Source organism: Berghia stephanieae, chromosome 13, assembly GCF_034508935.2.
Source record: "Berghia stephanieae isolate SIO BIC M18660-M18661 chromosome 13, UCSD_Bste_1.3, whole genome shotgun sequence".
Taxonomy (NCBI): Eukaryota; Metazoa; Mollusca; class Gastropoda; order Nudibranchia; family Aeolidiidae; genus Berghia; species Berghia stephanieae.
Window position 1 is genome coordinate 19872408 of NC_088372.1, and position 12500 is coordinate 19884907.

Below are 12500 nucleotides of genomic sequence, written 5' to 3' on the forward strand. Positions count from 1 at the left end.
ATTTGACAAAATCTCTCAAACCAGGGACTTCGCGAAGTCAGTAATAAAGTCCCAGGTTTGATAGTTTTTGCTATGAAGAGATCATTAAAATCGACCGATATTTAAGGAATAATGAGGGGTTTTTTGTCCAAATTTTCAAATAGACGGTTTTTCCAGACTACGACTGTTATCTGGTTAAACTATTATATTATTCATCGGAGTTACGAAAGTCGGAAACGTTTATAAATGATGGATAAGGCTATGAATATGTACACGTAGACTTAGTGACACATCATATTGAGAAGACATAATGGTTGGGTGATGAAGTCACTTAACATTGAAAAGTGTCTCGTACCATTAAATCGGTTTTATACTGTAATGATCCCAATGACGATTTTGTATTTTGTTTGTTTGTTTGTTATTAAGGGTTTTATGGCGCTTGAGACAAGTTTAGGTTATTTCAGTGGCAGTAAAAGGATTGAGAATGGGATGGTAAAAAGTCTGAATTAAATAAAACCACACGAGAATAAGTAAAATAAGATTGTCATAATAATATAGGTGAAAATGTAATATATATATATATATATATATATTTATATACATATAATATATATATATATATATATATATATATTATATAATATATATATATATATATATAATTATAAAAACAAGAACCATGAAATAAGAGTGCTCAACTTTAGGATAAAAGGAGCTATTTATAAACATTTGAAAGACAATTGGATTCATAGTCTGATGTCACGCCGCCCGGCAACGGCGGCCATCTTGGTTCTCAACAAAGAAAATCATTACTTTTTATTCTTCATGCTGGCTAGAACATTTCATATGCCTTGTGATCAGAATGTGTAAAAGTCAAAACATGATCAAATTGATGAGGTTTTTTTTCCTCTGGATACGCTTTTATGCTCGCCTGGGAAATATTTCATACGGCGTCCGCCATTGTTCCGATAGTTTAAAGCCAGTGTTACTAAGTTACCATGCGTCATTAGGAAGGAAGTGACGTTACGACTGTTGAAGATTATTAAGATTGTTTGACTTCTACAACGTTGTTATCGAGCGTTGATCTCATCAGGAAGTGGAAGTGAAAGTAGATTGTTGTGTTTTTCGTATTTTTCTAGATTCGTGTTTATGGAGGTTCGTAATTACATACAAGGTTTTTTGTTTCGATGCCTGCATGAGGATGTTAGTTCGTTTCTTTTGTTGAGTGTATATATATATATATATATATATATGTATATATATATATATATATATATATATATATTGATATATACATTATCGCCATAAATTCTTAACTTTATATTGATACATTTGTATGCATGCCACGACTGTAAACGATATTCCATTTTTTTATGAATAAAGGATGTTATTATAATCATCATCATCATCATCATCATCATCATCATCATCATCATCATCATCATCATCAACATCATTCACAGAGGAAAAGAGCTTGCATTTTAGTTGTAGGGTACATTGCTCTCACCGACAGTCAGTCACGAGGTCATACTACCTGACGAGCAGGGGTCAACGAGCTATTGCCAGTACCGTCAAAATTCCATCAAAATGACCAAATGTAATCATTTGTAATTCATTTGCATTATTATCATTAACTATTCTTATGTTCTATCTATATTATTTCTTTGACATTTCATTTTTATGCTCATATGATTTCTGTTTCCCTGGGATATATGTACGTCAAATGGGTGTGTCTTTTTTACGAAACCCTCGGAAACCCGACAAAGTTATGGGAAGTAAATAGCAGTCGGGAGTGAACCTGGGACTCAGGAAAGTGTACACCATTGGGAAGTGAACCTGGGACTGGGTTTTGGCGGGTTTCGTAAAAAAGCAATAATTACTTTTATACGAAACACGACGAAATCCAACGAAACCCGACAATATCCGACAAAGTTATGGGAAGTAGGCAACATTGGGAAGTGAACCTGAGACTCAGGGAAGTGGACACCTGTAGGTAGTGAACCTGAGACTATGGTTATCGACGAGTTTCCACGGGTTTCGTAACAAAGCAATTACTTCTTTACCGCTGAAACCTGACAATATCCGACAAAGTTATGGGAAGTAGGCAACACTGGGGAGTGAACCTGGGACTCGGGGAAGTGCACACCAGTGAGGAGTTAACCTGGGACTGTGGGAGATAGATACATGTGGGAATCGAAGCCGAACTATAGGATTTGGGTACCATAGGAGGATGAACCTGACATTGTAGGTGGTGGGCGCCAGTAAGGAGTGAACCTGGGACTATGTAAAAAGGAAATCAGTGGGAAATAAATCTGGGACTAAAGGGAGATGGATACCATTGGGAGTTGAAGCCGGACTAAGGGAGTTGGGTACCAGAGGAGAATGAACCTGACACTATAGGAGGTGGGCACCAATGGGGATTGAACCTGGGACTCAGGGAAGTGGACGCCAGTGGGGAGTTAACGTTGGACTGTAGGAAATAGATACCATTGGGAGTTGAAGCAGGAATATTGTAGTTAGCTACCAGAGTGGGTACTTTACTTAGACATGCTATCGATTGTAAACCATATGTAATTCGCTATGTTTACCAATCTCTTCCATTGTTTACATTATAAAGACTGTCCGACAAGCGTGGTTATCTGTCTATTGTCAGTCACATTAAGAAGCACCCAAACTGGACGTTGGTAATGGTTAAGAACTTAAAACCTTTGTTTTCATAACAGAGGGGAAAAAATTGACATCACTCAGCTCTTTGTTATTGTATTAGACAGCCAGTGATTAGTTCTCATTAAATTATATCACTCAGACAAAAGACATATCTTGACACATATTTTTGTGTTTTGTACGTTATATCCGGCTGTCAGATATAATTTCTTCTTTTTTTCTCTTCTTCTCTTCTCTTCTTCTTCTTCTTCTTCTTCTTCTTCTTCTTCTTCTTTTCTTCTTTCTTCTTCTTCTCTTCTTCTTCCTTCTTCTCTTCCTTCTCTCTTCTTCTTCTTCTCTCTTCTTCTTCTTCTTCTTCTCTTCTCTCTTCTCTTCTCTTCTCTCTTCTTCTTCTTCCTCTTCTTTCTTTCTTCTTTCTCTTCTTCTTCTTCTTCTTTCTTCTTCTTCTTTCTTCTTCTTCTTCCTTCTTCTTCTCTTCTCTCTTCTTTTCTTCTTCTTCTTTCTTCTTCTTCTTCTTCTTCTTCTTCTTCTTTCTTCTTCTTTTCTCTTCTCTCCTCTTCTTCTTCTTCTTCTTCTTCTTCTTCTTCTTCTTCTTTCTTCTTTCTTCTTCTTCTTCTTCTTTTCTTCTTCTTCTTCTTCTTTTCTTCTCTTCTTCTTCTTCTTCTTCTTCTTCTTCTCTTTCTTTCTTCTTCTTTCTTCCTTTTCTTTCTTTCTTCTTTCTTCTTCTTCCATCTTCTTCCTCATTCTTCCTTCTTCCTCTCCTTCTTCTCCTTCTTCTTCTTCTTCTTCTTCTTCTTCTTCTTCTTCTTCTTCTTCTTCTTCTTTCTTTCTTCTTCTTCTCTCTTCTTCTCCTTCTTCTTCTTCTTCTTCTTCTTCTTCTTCTTCTTCTTTCTTCTTCTTCTTCTCTCTTCCTTCTTCTTCTTCTTCTTCTTCTTCTTCTTCTTCTTTCTTTCTTTCTTTCTTTCTTTCTTCTTTCTTCTTCCTCATTCTTCTTCCTTCTTCCTCCTCCTCCTCTTCTTCTTCTTCTTCTTCTTCTTCTCTCTTCTTCTTCTTCTTCTTCTTCTTCTTCTTCTTCTTCTTCTTCTTCTTCTTCTTCTTCTTCTTCTTCCTTCTCCTGTCTTCTTTCTTCTTTATCTCTCTTCTTCCTCCTCCTTCTTCCTTCTTATTCCTTCTTCTTCCTTCTTCTTCTTAATTCTTCAGCTTATCCCGCATTTTTCATGGTCACCATAATGAATGTCACATCTCCATGCTTCTCGGTCCGGAGCATCATGTTCTTCCAGTGTCTTCATATCGTCCTTTACCTTATCCAACCATCTATGTAGTCTTTTCGTCACTTTTTCCTCTTTCCCGCTAATCGTAAGTCCAATACTTTCCTTCCCACGTACTCCGTCTCTTGTCTCTTTACATATTGTAATTATTTTGCCTAAATGCATAGCATCAATAGAAATATGAAAGGGTCCTCATCGTTATCATCAGTTCAAATAAAATTTGGATCGATGCCATGTCAAATGACAGACTTGTAGCTTTGTCTTCTCTTGAATCTCACTCAACGCACCAAGCGGCAATGTGGTCTAGTGGTATGACACTCGCTTTCGGATCGGAAGGTCCTGGGTTCGAGCCTCGCTCGGCGCATAGTTGACTCCTTGGAAAAGGCTCTTTACTCACATTCTCTCACTCTACTCAGGTGTAAAATGAGTACCTGGCCGTTAACAGCGTTGCCTCTGTCCGACAAATTGTAATATCGCCTAACAGGCGTCATGCCTCGTCCTAAATGTTAAGTGTTGCTGTTGGCCAGGGACCCCTTGTAAAGTGCTTTGAGCACGTTTAGTTGATATCGCGCTATATAATAGCTCAATTTTCTTTTTAAGCCTGACACACTATGTATCCTCTAGAGATGCTGTGCGCTTGGCTAAGAAACTCATAACATTGCACAATATAAAGGACCAATAAACAAAACTATGTGTAACTTTGAATGTTTATAGATAGTGTGCGCGTAGCTAAGAAGCTCACAACATTGCCCTTCGGAAATATAAAGGACCAATACACAAAACTATGTGTAACCTTGAACGTTTTTAGTCTTTTTAATACAGTTTAGTGAGAACTACTCATAAATATGGATGACAAAAAAACAATAGCAAAGACCTGAGTGACGTCAACGTCGTTCTATATATAAGTTAACGATGGCTACGCTCTGATACTCGTCAAATTTCGTTGGATGACAAAGACATTTTAACTTTTTTTTGTGTGGATGTCCTTTGTTGTACATAATCTTTGAAAGTGTCGGGGATCAGAAGAGGCCGTCGTAAAAGAAGCTAACTGATTGTTGATGTAATTAGTAACGGTTCAGTGAATAAATGATGATGATGATGACGACGACGACGACGACGATGATGATGATGATGATGACGATAATAATGATGATGATGATGATGATGATGATGATGATGATGATGATGATGATGATGATGATGATGATGAGCAGGACGAGGGCGAGGAGGGTGATGATCATGTCATTATCATACAATTATCATCGTTCTTCACGATGTATTTTTATCTTTTTTCCTTCTTCTTAAGACACTTGTCTTTGTTCCACGAGCGAGACGCGGAGTGCCGTGATCTGGTCAGGTCTAGAACCAACATAAAACATAGAGGGGAAAATGTGAGAATGACCGCAAACACTCCCATAGTGAGGCTGGTTGTCCGTGTGTCTGTCGCAGACTCTTTCTTGTTTCTTGTGGACGACAAAGATGTTTTGGAGACTGTCAGTTCTCTGTGGATGTCCTTAACTATGGCCTCTATCTGTGTGGAGGATGTAGTTACATTGACATTATATGTACAGCTACAAGGACAAACAGTCTGTCTCGCCGTGGAGGCTGTCGATGAGGTGGCGACGGTTGATGTCGTAACTTTTTCCGTCGTCTCAGCCGAAGTCGTCCTTGTTGCTTTTAACATCGATGTCGCACTTGTCGTAGTTGACATTGTTGTGGTTGTTGTTGATGAAGATGATGATGTAGTTGTTGTATCCGTTGAATCTGGTGAATTTTTTTAAAAACTTGATTTACAAAATATTATAAATTGATGATGGTGATGATGAGGATGATGATGATGATGATGATGATGATGATGATGATGATGATGATGATGATGATGATGATGATGATGATGATGATGATGATGTAGTCTTTTACATTTGACATTATTTGTTTGTAGTCATGAGATCAGATTAAAGAGACTGATATACCTTATTTTATAACCACATATTTATATTGAGATGCCAATGTACCCTTATCCCCGAATTAGACCAAATTAATCAAATACGTGTAAATTATGTTCCAATATAAATCAAAACACACCATTTATTCATATCATTATTATTGTTACTCTTCTTCTTCTTCTTCTTCTTCTTCTTCTTCTTCTTCTTCTTCTTCTTCTTCTTCTTCTTCTTCTTCTTCTTCTCATTTTTATTATTATTATTATTATTATTATTATTATTATTATTATTATCATCATCTCATCATCATCATCATCATCATCATCATCATCATCATCATCATCATCATCATCATCATCATCATCATCATCAACATGATCATATTATTATTATTATTATTATTATTATTATTATTATTATTATTATTATTATTATTATTATTATTATTATTATTGTTATAATATTATTATTATTATTATTATTATTATTATTATTATTATTATTATTATTATTATTATTATTATTATTATTATTATTATTATTATTATTATTATTATTACCTTTACCATCACCATCATCATCATCATAATCATCATCATCATCATCATCATCATCATCATCATCATCTTTATAACGAGGAATAGAATTACCTTTAACACAGATGTATCTGTGTTTGTCTTGGCAAGGATAATCCATAAGATAATGTAGACCAAGATAAGACGGGTTTTTGCCTGAAGTACATAAAAGGAATGAGATTAGCGGAAGAGTAGTGTCCCTTGATTGGACGTCACCCATAGTCTTGAAAGCGAGGACGAGAGACGCATGCGCCAACCAACATGACGTTCTCTCTCTAATAACTTTTCCGCCGGTGACGTCACAGACTATGGATGACGTCCAATCAAGGGACGCTACTCTTCCGATAATCTCATTCCCTATAGGAAAATGAAATAGAAGTTTATCAGATACTTTTCAAGAAGTATTTCGTTCTGATTAATTTTCTTCAATCTTCTGAACAGCATTATTCAATGGGGAGGAAATTGGATTCAATAGTCTGATGTAACGTCGCCCAGCAACGGCGGCCATCGTTGTTCTAAACAAATAAAACCGGTACTTTTTATTCTTCATGCTGGCTAGTCTTTTAAAAGATATCGACGGGTTGAATATACGACATCTGAACGCTCCTTAACGACTAAGTAATATTTTCTTTTTTTTTCAAATTAACAACCGAAATAAGCCTGGTATAAAGTACCGGATTAATTCATCAAAAAGGTCGACCATTTTTTTCATCATAATAGGGTAAAATATTTTTTAAAAGAAGTACGAGTCAAAGGCAGCTTGTTTTGAACTCTCGAAAGGAGAGAGAGAGAGTGTGTGTGTGTGTGTGTGTGTGTGTGTGTGTGTGTTTTATTTTTAAATCGCAATTCCTTCTATTTCTCTCCATGATTTCTCTCAAAACATTGTGTGAGCATCTTTTAGATGTGGTCGAATTTTCGCCGGAGTTTGTAGTCGCCACAGTCAGGTTTCGACACTTTTTATTGTTAGTTATTATTAGTATGATATTGTCATTCCCCCGATAACTGATTGTTTAATTGTATATGGATCGTACTCATTCCTGTCGTGTGTTTTTTTTTTTTGTTATTGTTTTTTTTTTAATTTGAAAAATGATATTAGTTTAATAGGAAACGCTGGTAAACCAATTTCCTACTCTGTCTGTTTAATTTCTATTGCAAATATGTGTTCTAATTGGCAATACTGGGTTATTGGGATTTATTTTCTTTCAAATTTGATATCAAGAACAGCTATAGAGGAAAAGAAACTCAAAATTTATAAACTTTTGAAATTTTTAATTTTTTACAATTTCCCACCTTTTCGCAATTCTTTATCTTTCGCTCTCAGTCTACATTTTGATGAAACGTCGGAATTTGTCATCTATTACATTTTGCAGCTTTCTACGAAATTGTATTTTTCCTCCTTTGTAACATTTTGTTGTACACAAATTCAAAAATGGCCAGTTTCGCACAAATTGAGGAATCAGAACACTTACATGTATTATACGATAAAGCAGGTCTTGGTGTCATTTTAATGAGAATGCAATATTTTAAGCAGACGATTTAATTATTTGCTAATTGCTATTTACTCTAAAATTGCGCTTGGAGTGTCTAGTAGAATACTCCCCTCTCAGGCAAATGGGTTCAATCAAACATGATATGGGCCCCTATGTCTTTAATGTGTGGCAGAAAGTAGTTTATTTCATATTTGTAATCTATCTGAAGGGTAGCGATTTTACTATCCATTCAATACCACATAAACCAGTATAAAGTCATGCGGCATACCTATAAGGCTCTAAACGACCTGGGGGCGGGGGGAGGAGTGGTAAGGGATTGAGTCCACTAAAGGTTACACTTGATGGGATCAAGCGCATGATCCCGTCTAAGAGGAAGCACTCTAATGCCATGCAATATAAATATAAATCGGACTCCATAATAACATACCGAAAGACGATTTACAAAAGAAAAACCATCCTATATAAAAAGAGCAAAATATTTTATTGTATCCTCTGGCTTTATCGTCCGGGAGAAAGCCAAAGCAAAACCAAAGCAATGTCATTCCCAGACACCAGACAAGTCATGGGAAATACTACCTGAATAGATGTTTCATTAGCTTGGCTGGTTGGTTGGTTGATTGAATGTCGATTGCTATTGTGAAATTCACCATAAAATGCAAAGTCAATAGACAGATAAAACACCTGGATTTTCAAAGTTTTAGACTTTTTAATGTACGTTTCATGAAAACATTTTAAAAATAAAATCAAAGAATTCGTGTAACTTAATCCTAAGTAGGCAAGTGTATGTTATCTATTAGTTTTGAAGATGGCTCTGGTATGAATTTTTGAAAAATGAGTTTGTGTTTTATGGCTGTATTTCAAATGTTAACACTTTACATAGTATATGATATATATCATAATAACATCATGCAAGGTTTTATCTTTCCCAGGTATTGCAGGGCTTGCAGAATTTGGCCAATATTTGAAATATAATATGTTTTTCGTTCATAGACCATAATATATGTTAGGCCCGCCTATCCATTATATAATATCTCTTGTCATACTAGAAGATGCAATTTAAAAAATAATTTATAAAATACATTTTGAACGACATAGCATAATCATACTTGTATTATATACGAACTCTTCTTTCACAAGCAATATGCTTCCAGACATTTTGAAGAATAAATCATAAACTTGTGTTTTGAAAGACAGATAAGTTGCGGCTACTAAGACAGCCAGTAAAAGAAGAAATGAGGAATCAGTGGTCTGAAAACATATCATGTACAATAAACAAACGATATCCAACAATTGTAATCGAATCCTGCCGATATTTATTGCCGACAATTCTGATTGTCAGATTGACACGGTAATTGATTATTACGATGTGCCTTTAGAATTAAGTTCCCCTCTCCTATAACTTCGCTAATAAGCAATCTAGAACTAACTATATCTGAGACACTTATATTATCTATTTTACTGTTTCGATCTTTTCACTCCAGCTCATTCCCCATCTAGGTACGTAACTCTCTCTCTCTCTCTCTCTCTCTCTCTCTCTCTCTCTCTCTCTCTCTCTCTCTCTCTCTCTCTCTCTGAACACATTATTGAACGAGTATGTTGTACATATTATTAGAGATACATTCAGATGCAAGGGTTCTTGACACCTTAGTTGTCGTGCCCTGAAAATAAAAACACATATAATTTTAATAACTATGAACAAAAAACGACTCCTTCAAATATCCATTGATTATTATGAGATCGCATCTTGTCAAAGAGACTCAAACCTTGGACTTCCTTGAATTCTTCCTTGAAGTCCCAGGTCTGAGAGTTTTTGACAAGATGAGGTTCATTTAAATCGAATGATAATTGAAGGACTAATTATATGGCCATAATTCTAAAATCATGCAGTTTCCTTTTAAAGACTACTACAGTGTTCCTTCAATGGTTCAATATTGTGTTTCCATAGCTCCAGACAGGCTACTTCTTTGCATCCTCCTAGGTTCCTTACTTCCTGCATTGAAAAAAAATTAAAGAAATTCGTATTTATTATCATCGTCATCAAAACCATAATAATAATAATATAATAATAATAATAATAATAATAATAATAATAATAATAATAATAATAAATAATAATAATAATAATAATAATAATAATAATAATAATAATAATAATAATAATAATAATAATAATAATAATAATAATAATAATAATAATAATGATAATAACGTTGTACTTCTGGGTAGTCATGTTTGAAATCTGATAGCCCTATTTTATTCCAAAGTGCACTTTAGTATAACATTATGAATGGGTGAAAGTTGAAAGGCTGAGGCAGGCAGCATCCAGTGCTCTCTCAATAACTGCCGTACTCTGGAATAACCGACATCAAAAATTTGGCCAAAAAATTCATCCTTCAAATATCGTTTGATTTAAATGACCCTCATCTTGGCAAAACCTCTCAAACATGGGACTTCGCGAAGTCCCAGGTTTGAGAGCTTTTGCCAAGATCGTGGTCTTTTAAATTGATCGATATTTGAAGGACGAGTTTTCTGGCCAATTAAAAAAAATATGGGTCATTCCAGAGTATCACAGTATAGTAAAGTACTTTTGTAGTCTGTTTAAAACCCGACACTTTGCCTAATTACCAAATCACGTTAATATATTAAAAGTACTTTTTAAGAGTCATTTTGAAACCTCCATAGTACCAAAGCACACTATAGAATAACACTTACCGGAATCCTTGAATCCAGAGGAAAGTAGAAAGGATCAACGGAATCCAAGACCGAATAGGCCTACCAGCTGCTGAACCCATACCCATTCCAATTTCTAGAAATCCAAAAGTAAATACACGTAAAATTAATAAATATTGATCTCTGGCATTTTAGTATTGCATTTCTATGGTTTGACTCATTGTGCGTCGGCTATTCCTGAAGCAGTCAATATGGAACCTACTTTCCGTTTTTAAGGCACAAGTTGCCTGTTAGGCGAGCTTTTAGAAATATTGCAATCTGTGGCAAGTATACATTCACACCTAAGTGGATGGAGTGATTTGTCAAAGGTCACGATTCAAGTAATAAAGTCATGCCATAATGATCTCTCTTTTGGAAACTAGCTCTGCTCATTTTATATGGTGATTTTATTACCAGTAAGGACACCGCCGTGATAAAAAAAACGCAACAAAGTATCCATTCTCTCGGGTGTCGCAGACAATGTCTAATAAATAATACAAGATATATTTTTAGCTGAATGCATGAGTTATAGATCTGTTATAAGGTCCTGTGGGATCGTACTCGCCATCGAATCAGAAGGTCTTGGGTTCGAGTCCCGTTCTGAGATACGCATATCTGAGTCTTTGGAGTCATGGGTCAGGTGAAAAATGAATATCTGGACGTTTACAGCATTATCTCTGTTTGTAAATTTTTTCCGGTCGTGGATATCTCATACGGTAGAGTCACGATCTCCCCCGCCAGGCTGAGTTTTCATTCCTGTAAGGTCGCGTGTTCGAGCCCCCAGGGCTTGAACCCGGGACCTACTGTTCCTTTTTCAATGGGCTTAGCCTTGCATAGCCATAGCGAGATCCGAACCATTGACCTATCGGTTAGAAGACAGGTGTCGTACCACTAGACTATAAAGCTGAGTAACTACTGAGATAACGATTCGTGTTGAGTCTACCATTTATAATTAGAATGAAAAATTATTTGGATATTTATGCAGGGTATTCCCATTGACTTTCCCATTGCCATGTTCAATGCGCTTCACGATATTTCATAACTTTCTATATCATTACGGTACCGTACAACAATTATTTGTTATTGTGCAATGGAAATTCTTGGCTCGGGAGGCTCAGTGGTACAATGTCTCGTCATAATAGTCAAGCAATGTTAAGCTTAGTCAAATTACCGGTTGACTGACAATGATTTTAGACAAACAGTCCTGACGTTTTGTCCTTGAGAAAGGCACTTGACGCACACTACCCCATCGACGCTTGTGTGATTGGGTATTTGGCTATAGACAGTAACGGATGTTGTAAGATTACAAAAAGGACGCCTTACAGACGGTATGTTCAATATGAATTCATTTTAATGGTACCATATGGCTGCTGGGGGAATACGATGAAACAATGTGAAACGTATTGAGCATGGTATATCCGTGAATATTAGCTATATAAATGTTCATACGTATTTATTTACATCTTCAAATAATACATTAGCCGTGCAATGAGACGTTCAAAACCAGATAAATACACAGTGGTGAACTATCGTGATAATATGCCATTATATCGGATCAAGGTATATGATAAATGTTAACCTGAATTAGAAACATCACGATTTGTTCTTAAAGGTCAATTTTCGTAACCACGATATTATAGAGCGAATTCATTTGAAATCAATCTATTCTTTGTTATTTTTTAAAATCGCCAGTTGGGTGATTAGTTCTCATATCATCGGACTATATACGTTTTTTAAGTATAGATAGAATGCGCTTGGCCAAGGAGTTCACAACATTGCCATCCGGAAGTATAACGGACCAACATACAAACTCTGTGTAACCATTAACTTGTATAGTCTGGTTAATATAGTTTAGTGAGAACAACTCACAAA

At 35.6% G+C, this 12500-nt stretch overlaps 3 protein-coding genes across 4 annotated transcripts in view; 1 reads left to right on the top strand and 2 right to left on the bottom strand.

Annotated features, from left to right (window-relative positions):
- LOC144959238 (uncharacterized) overlaps positions 1 to 12500 on the top strand; it is an 87170-nt gene that overhangs the window by 30469 nt on the left and 44201 nt on the right. The window lies entirely within an intron of this gene.
- The window catches only part of LOC144959083 (uncharacterized), a 107873-nt gene continuing 103978 nt past the window's right edge, over positions 8606 to 12500 (bottom strand). The window contains exon 10 of the mRNA XM_078891461.1: positions 8606 to 9628. The gene's annotated coding sequence lies outside the window, so the exon portion shown is untranslated. The remainder of the gene's footprint in view (positions 9629 to 12500) is intronic.
- Positions 8606 to 12500, bottom strand: part of LOC144959084 (uncharacterized) — a 23162-nt gene continuing 19267 nt past the window's right edge. For both annotated transcript variants that reach the window (XM_078891463.1, XM_078891462.1), the window contains exons 6-7: positions 10632 to 10725; positions 8606 to 9909 (exon numbers count right to left, since the gene is read on the bottom strand). In XM_078891463.1, the coding sequence (XP_078747589.1) occupies positions 9903 to 9909; positions 10632 to 10725 (101 nt within the window). In that variant the 3' untranslated portion in view covers positions 8606 to 9902. The remainder of the gene's footprint in view (positions 9910 to 10631; positions 10726 to 12500) is intronic.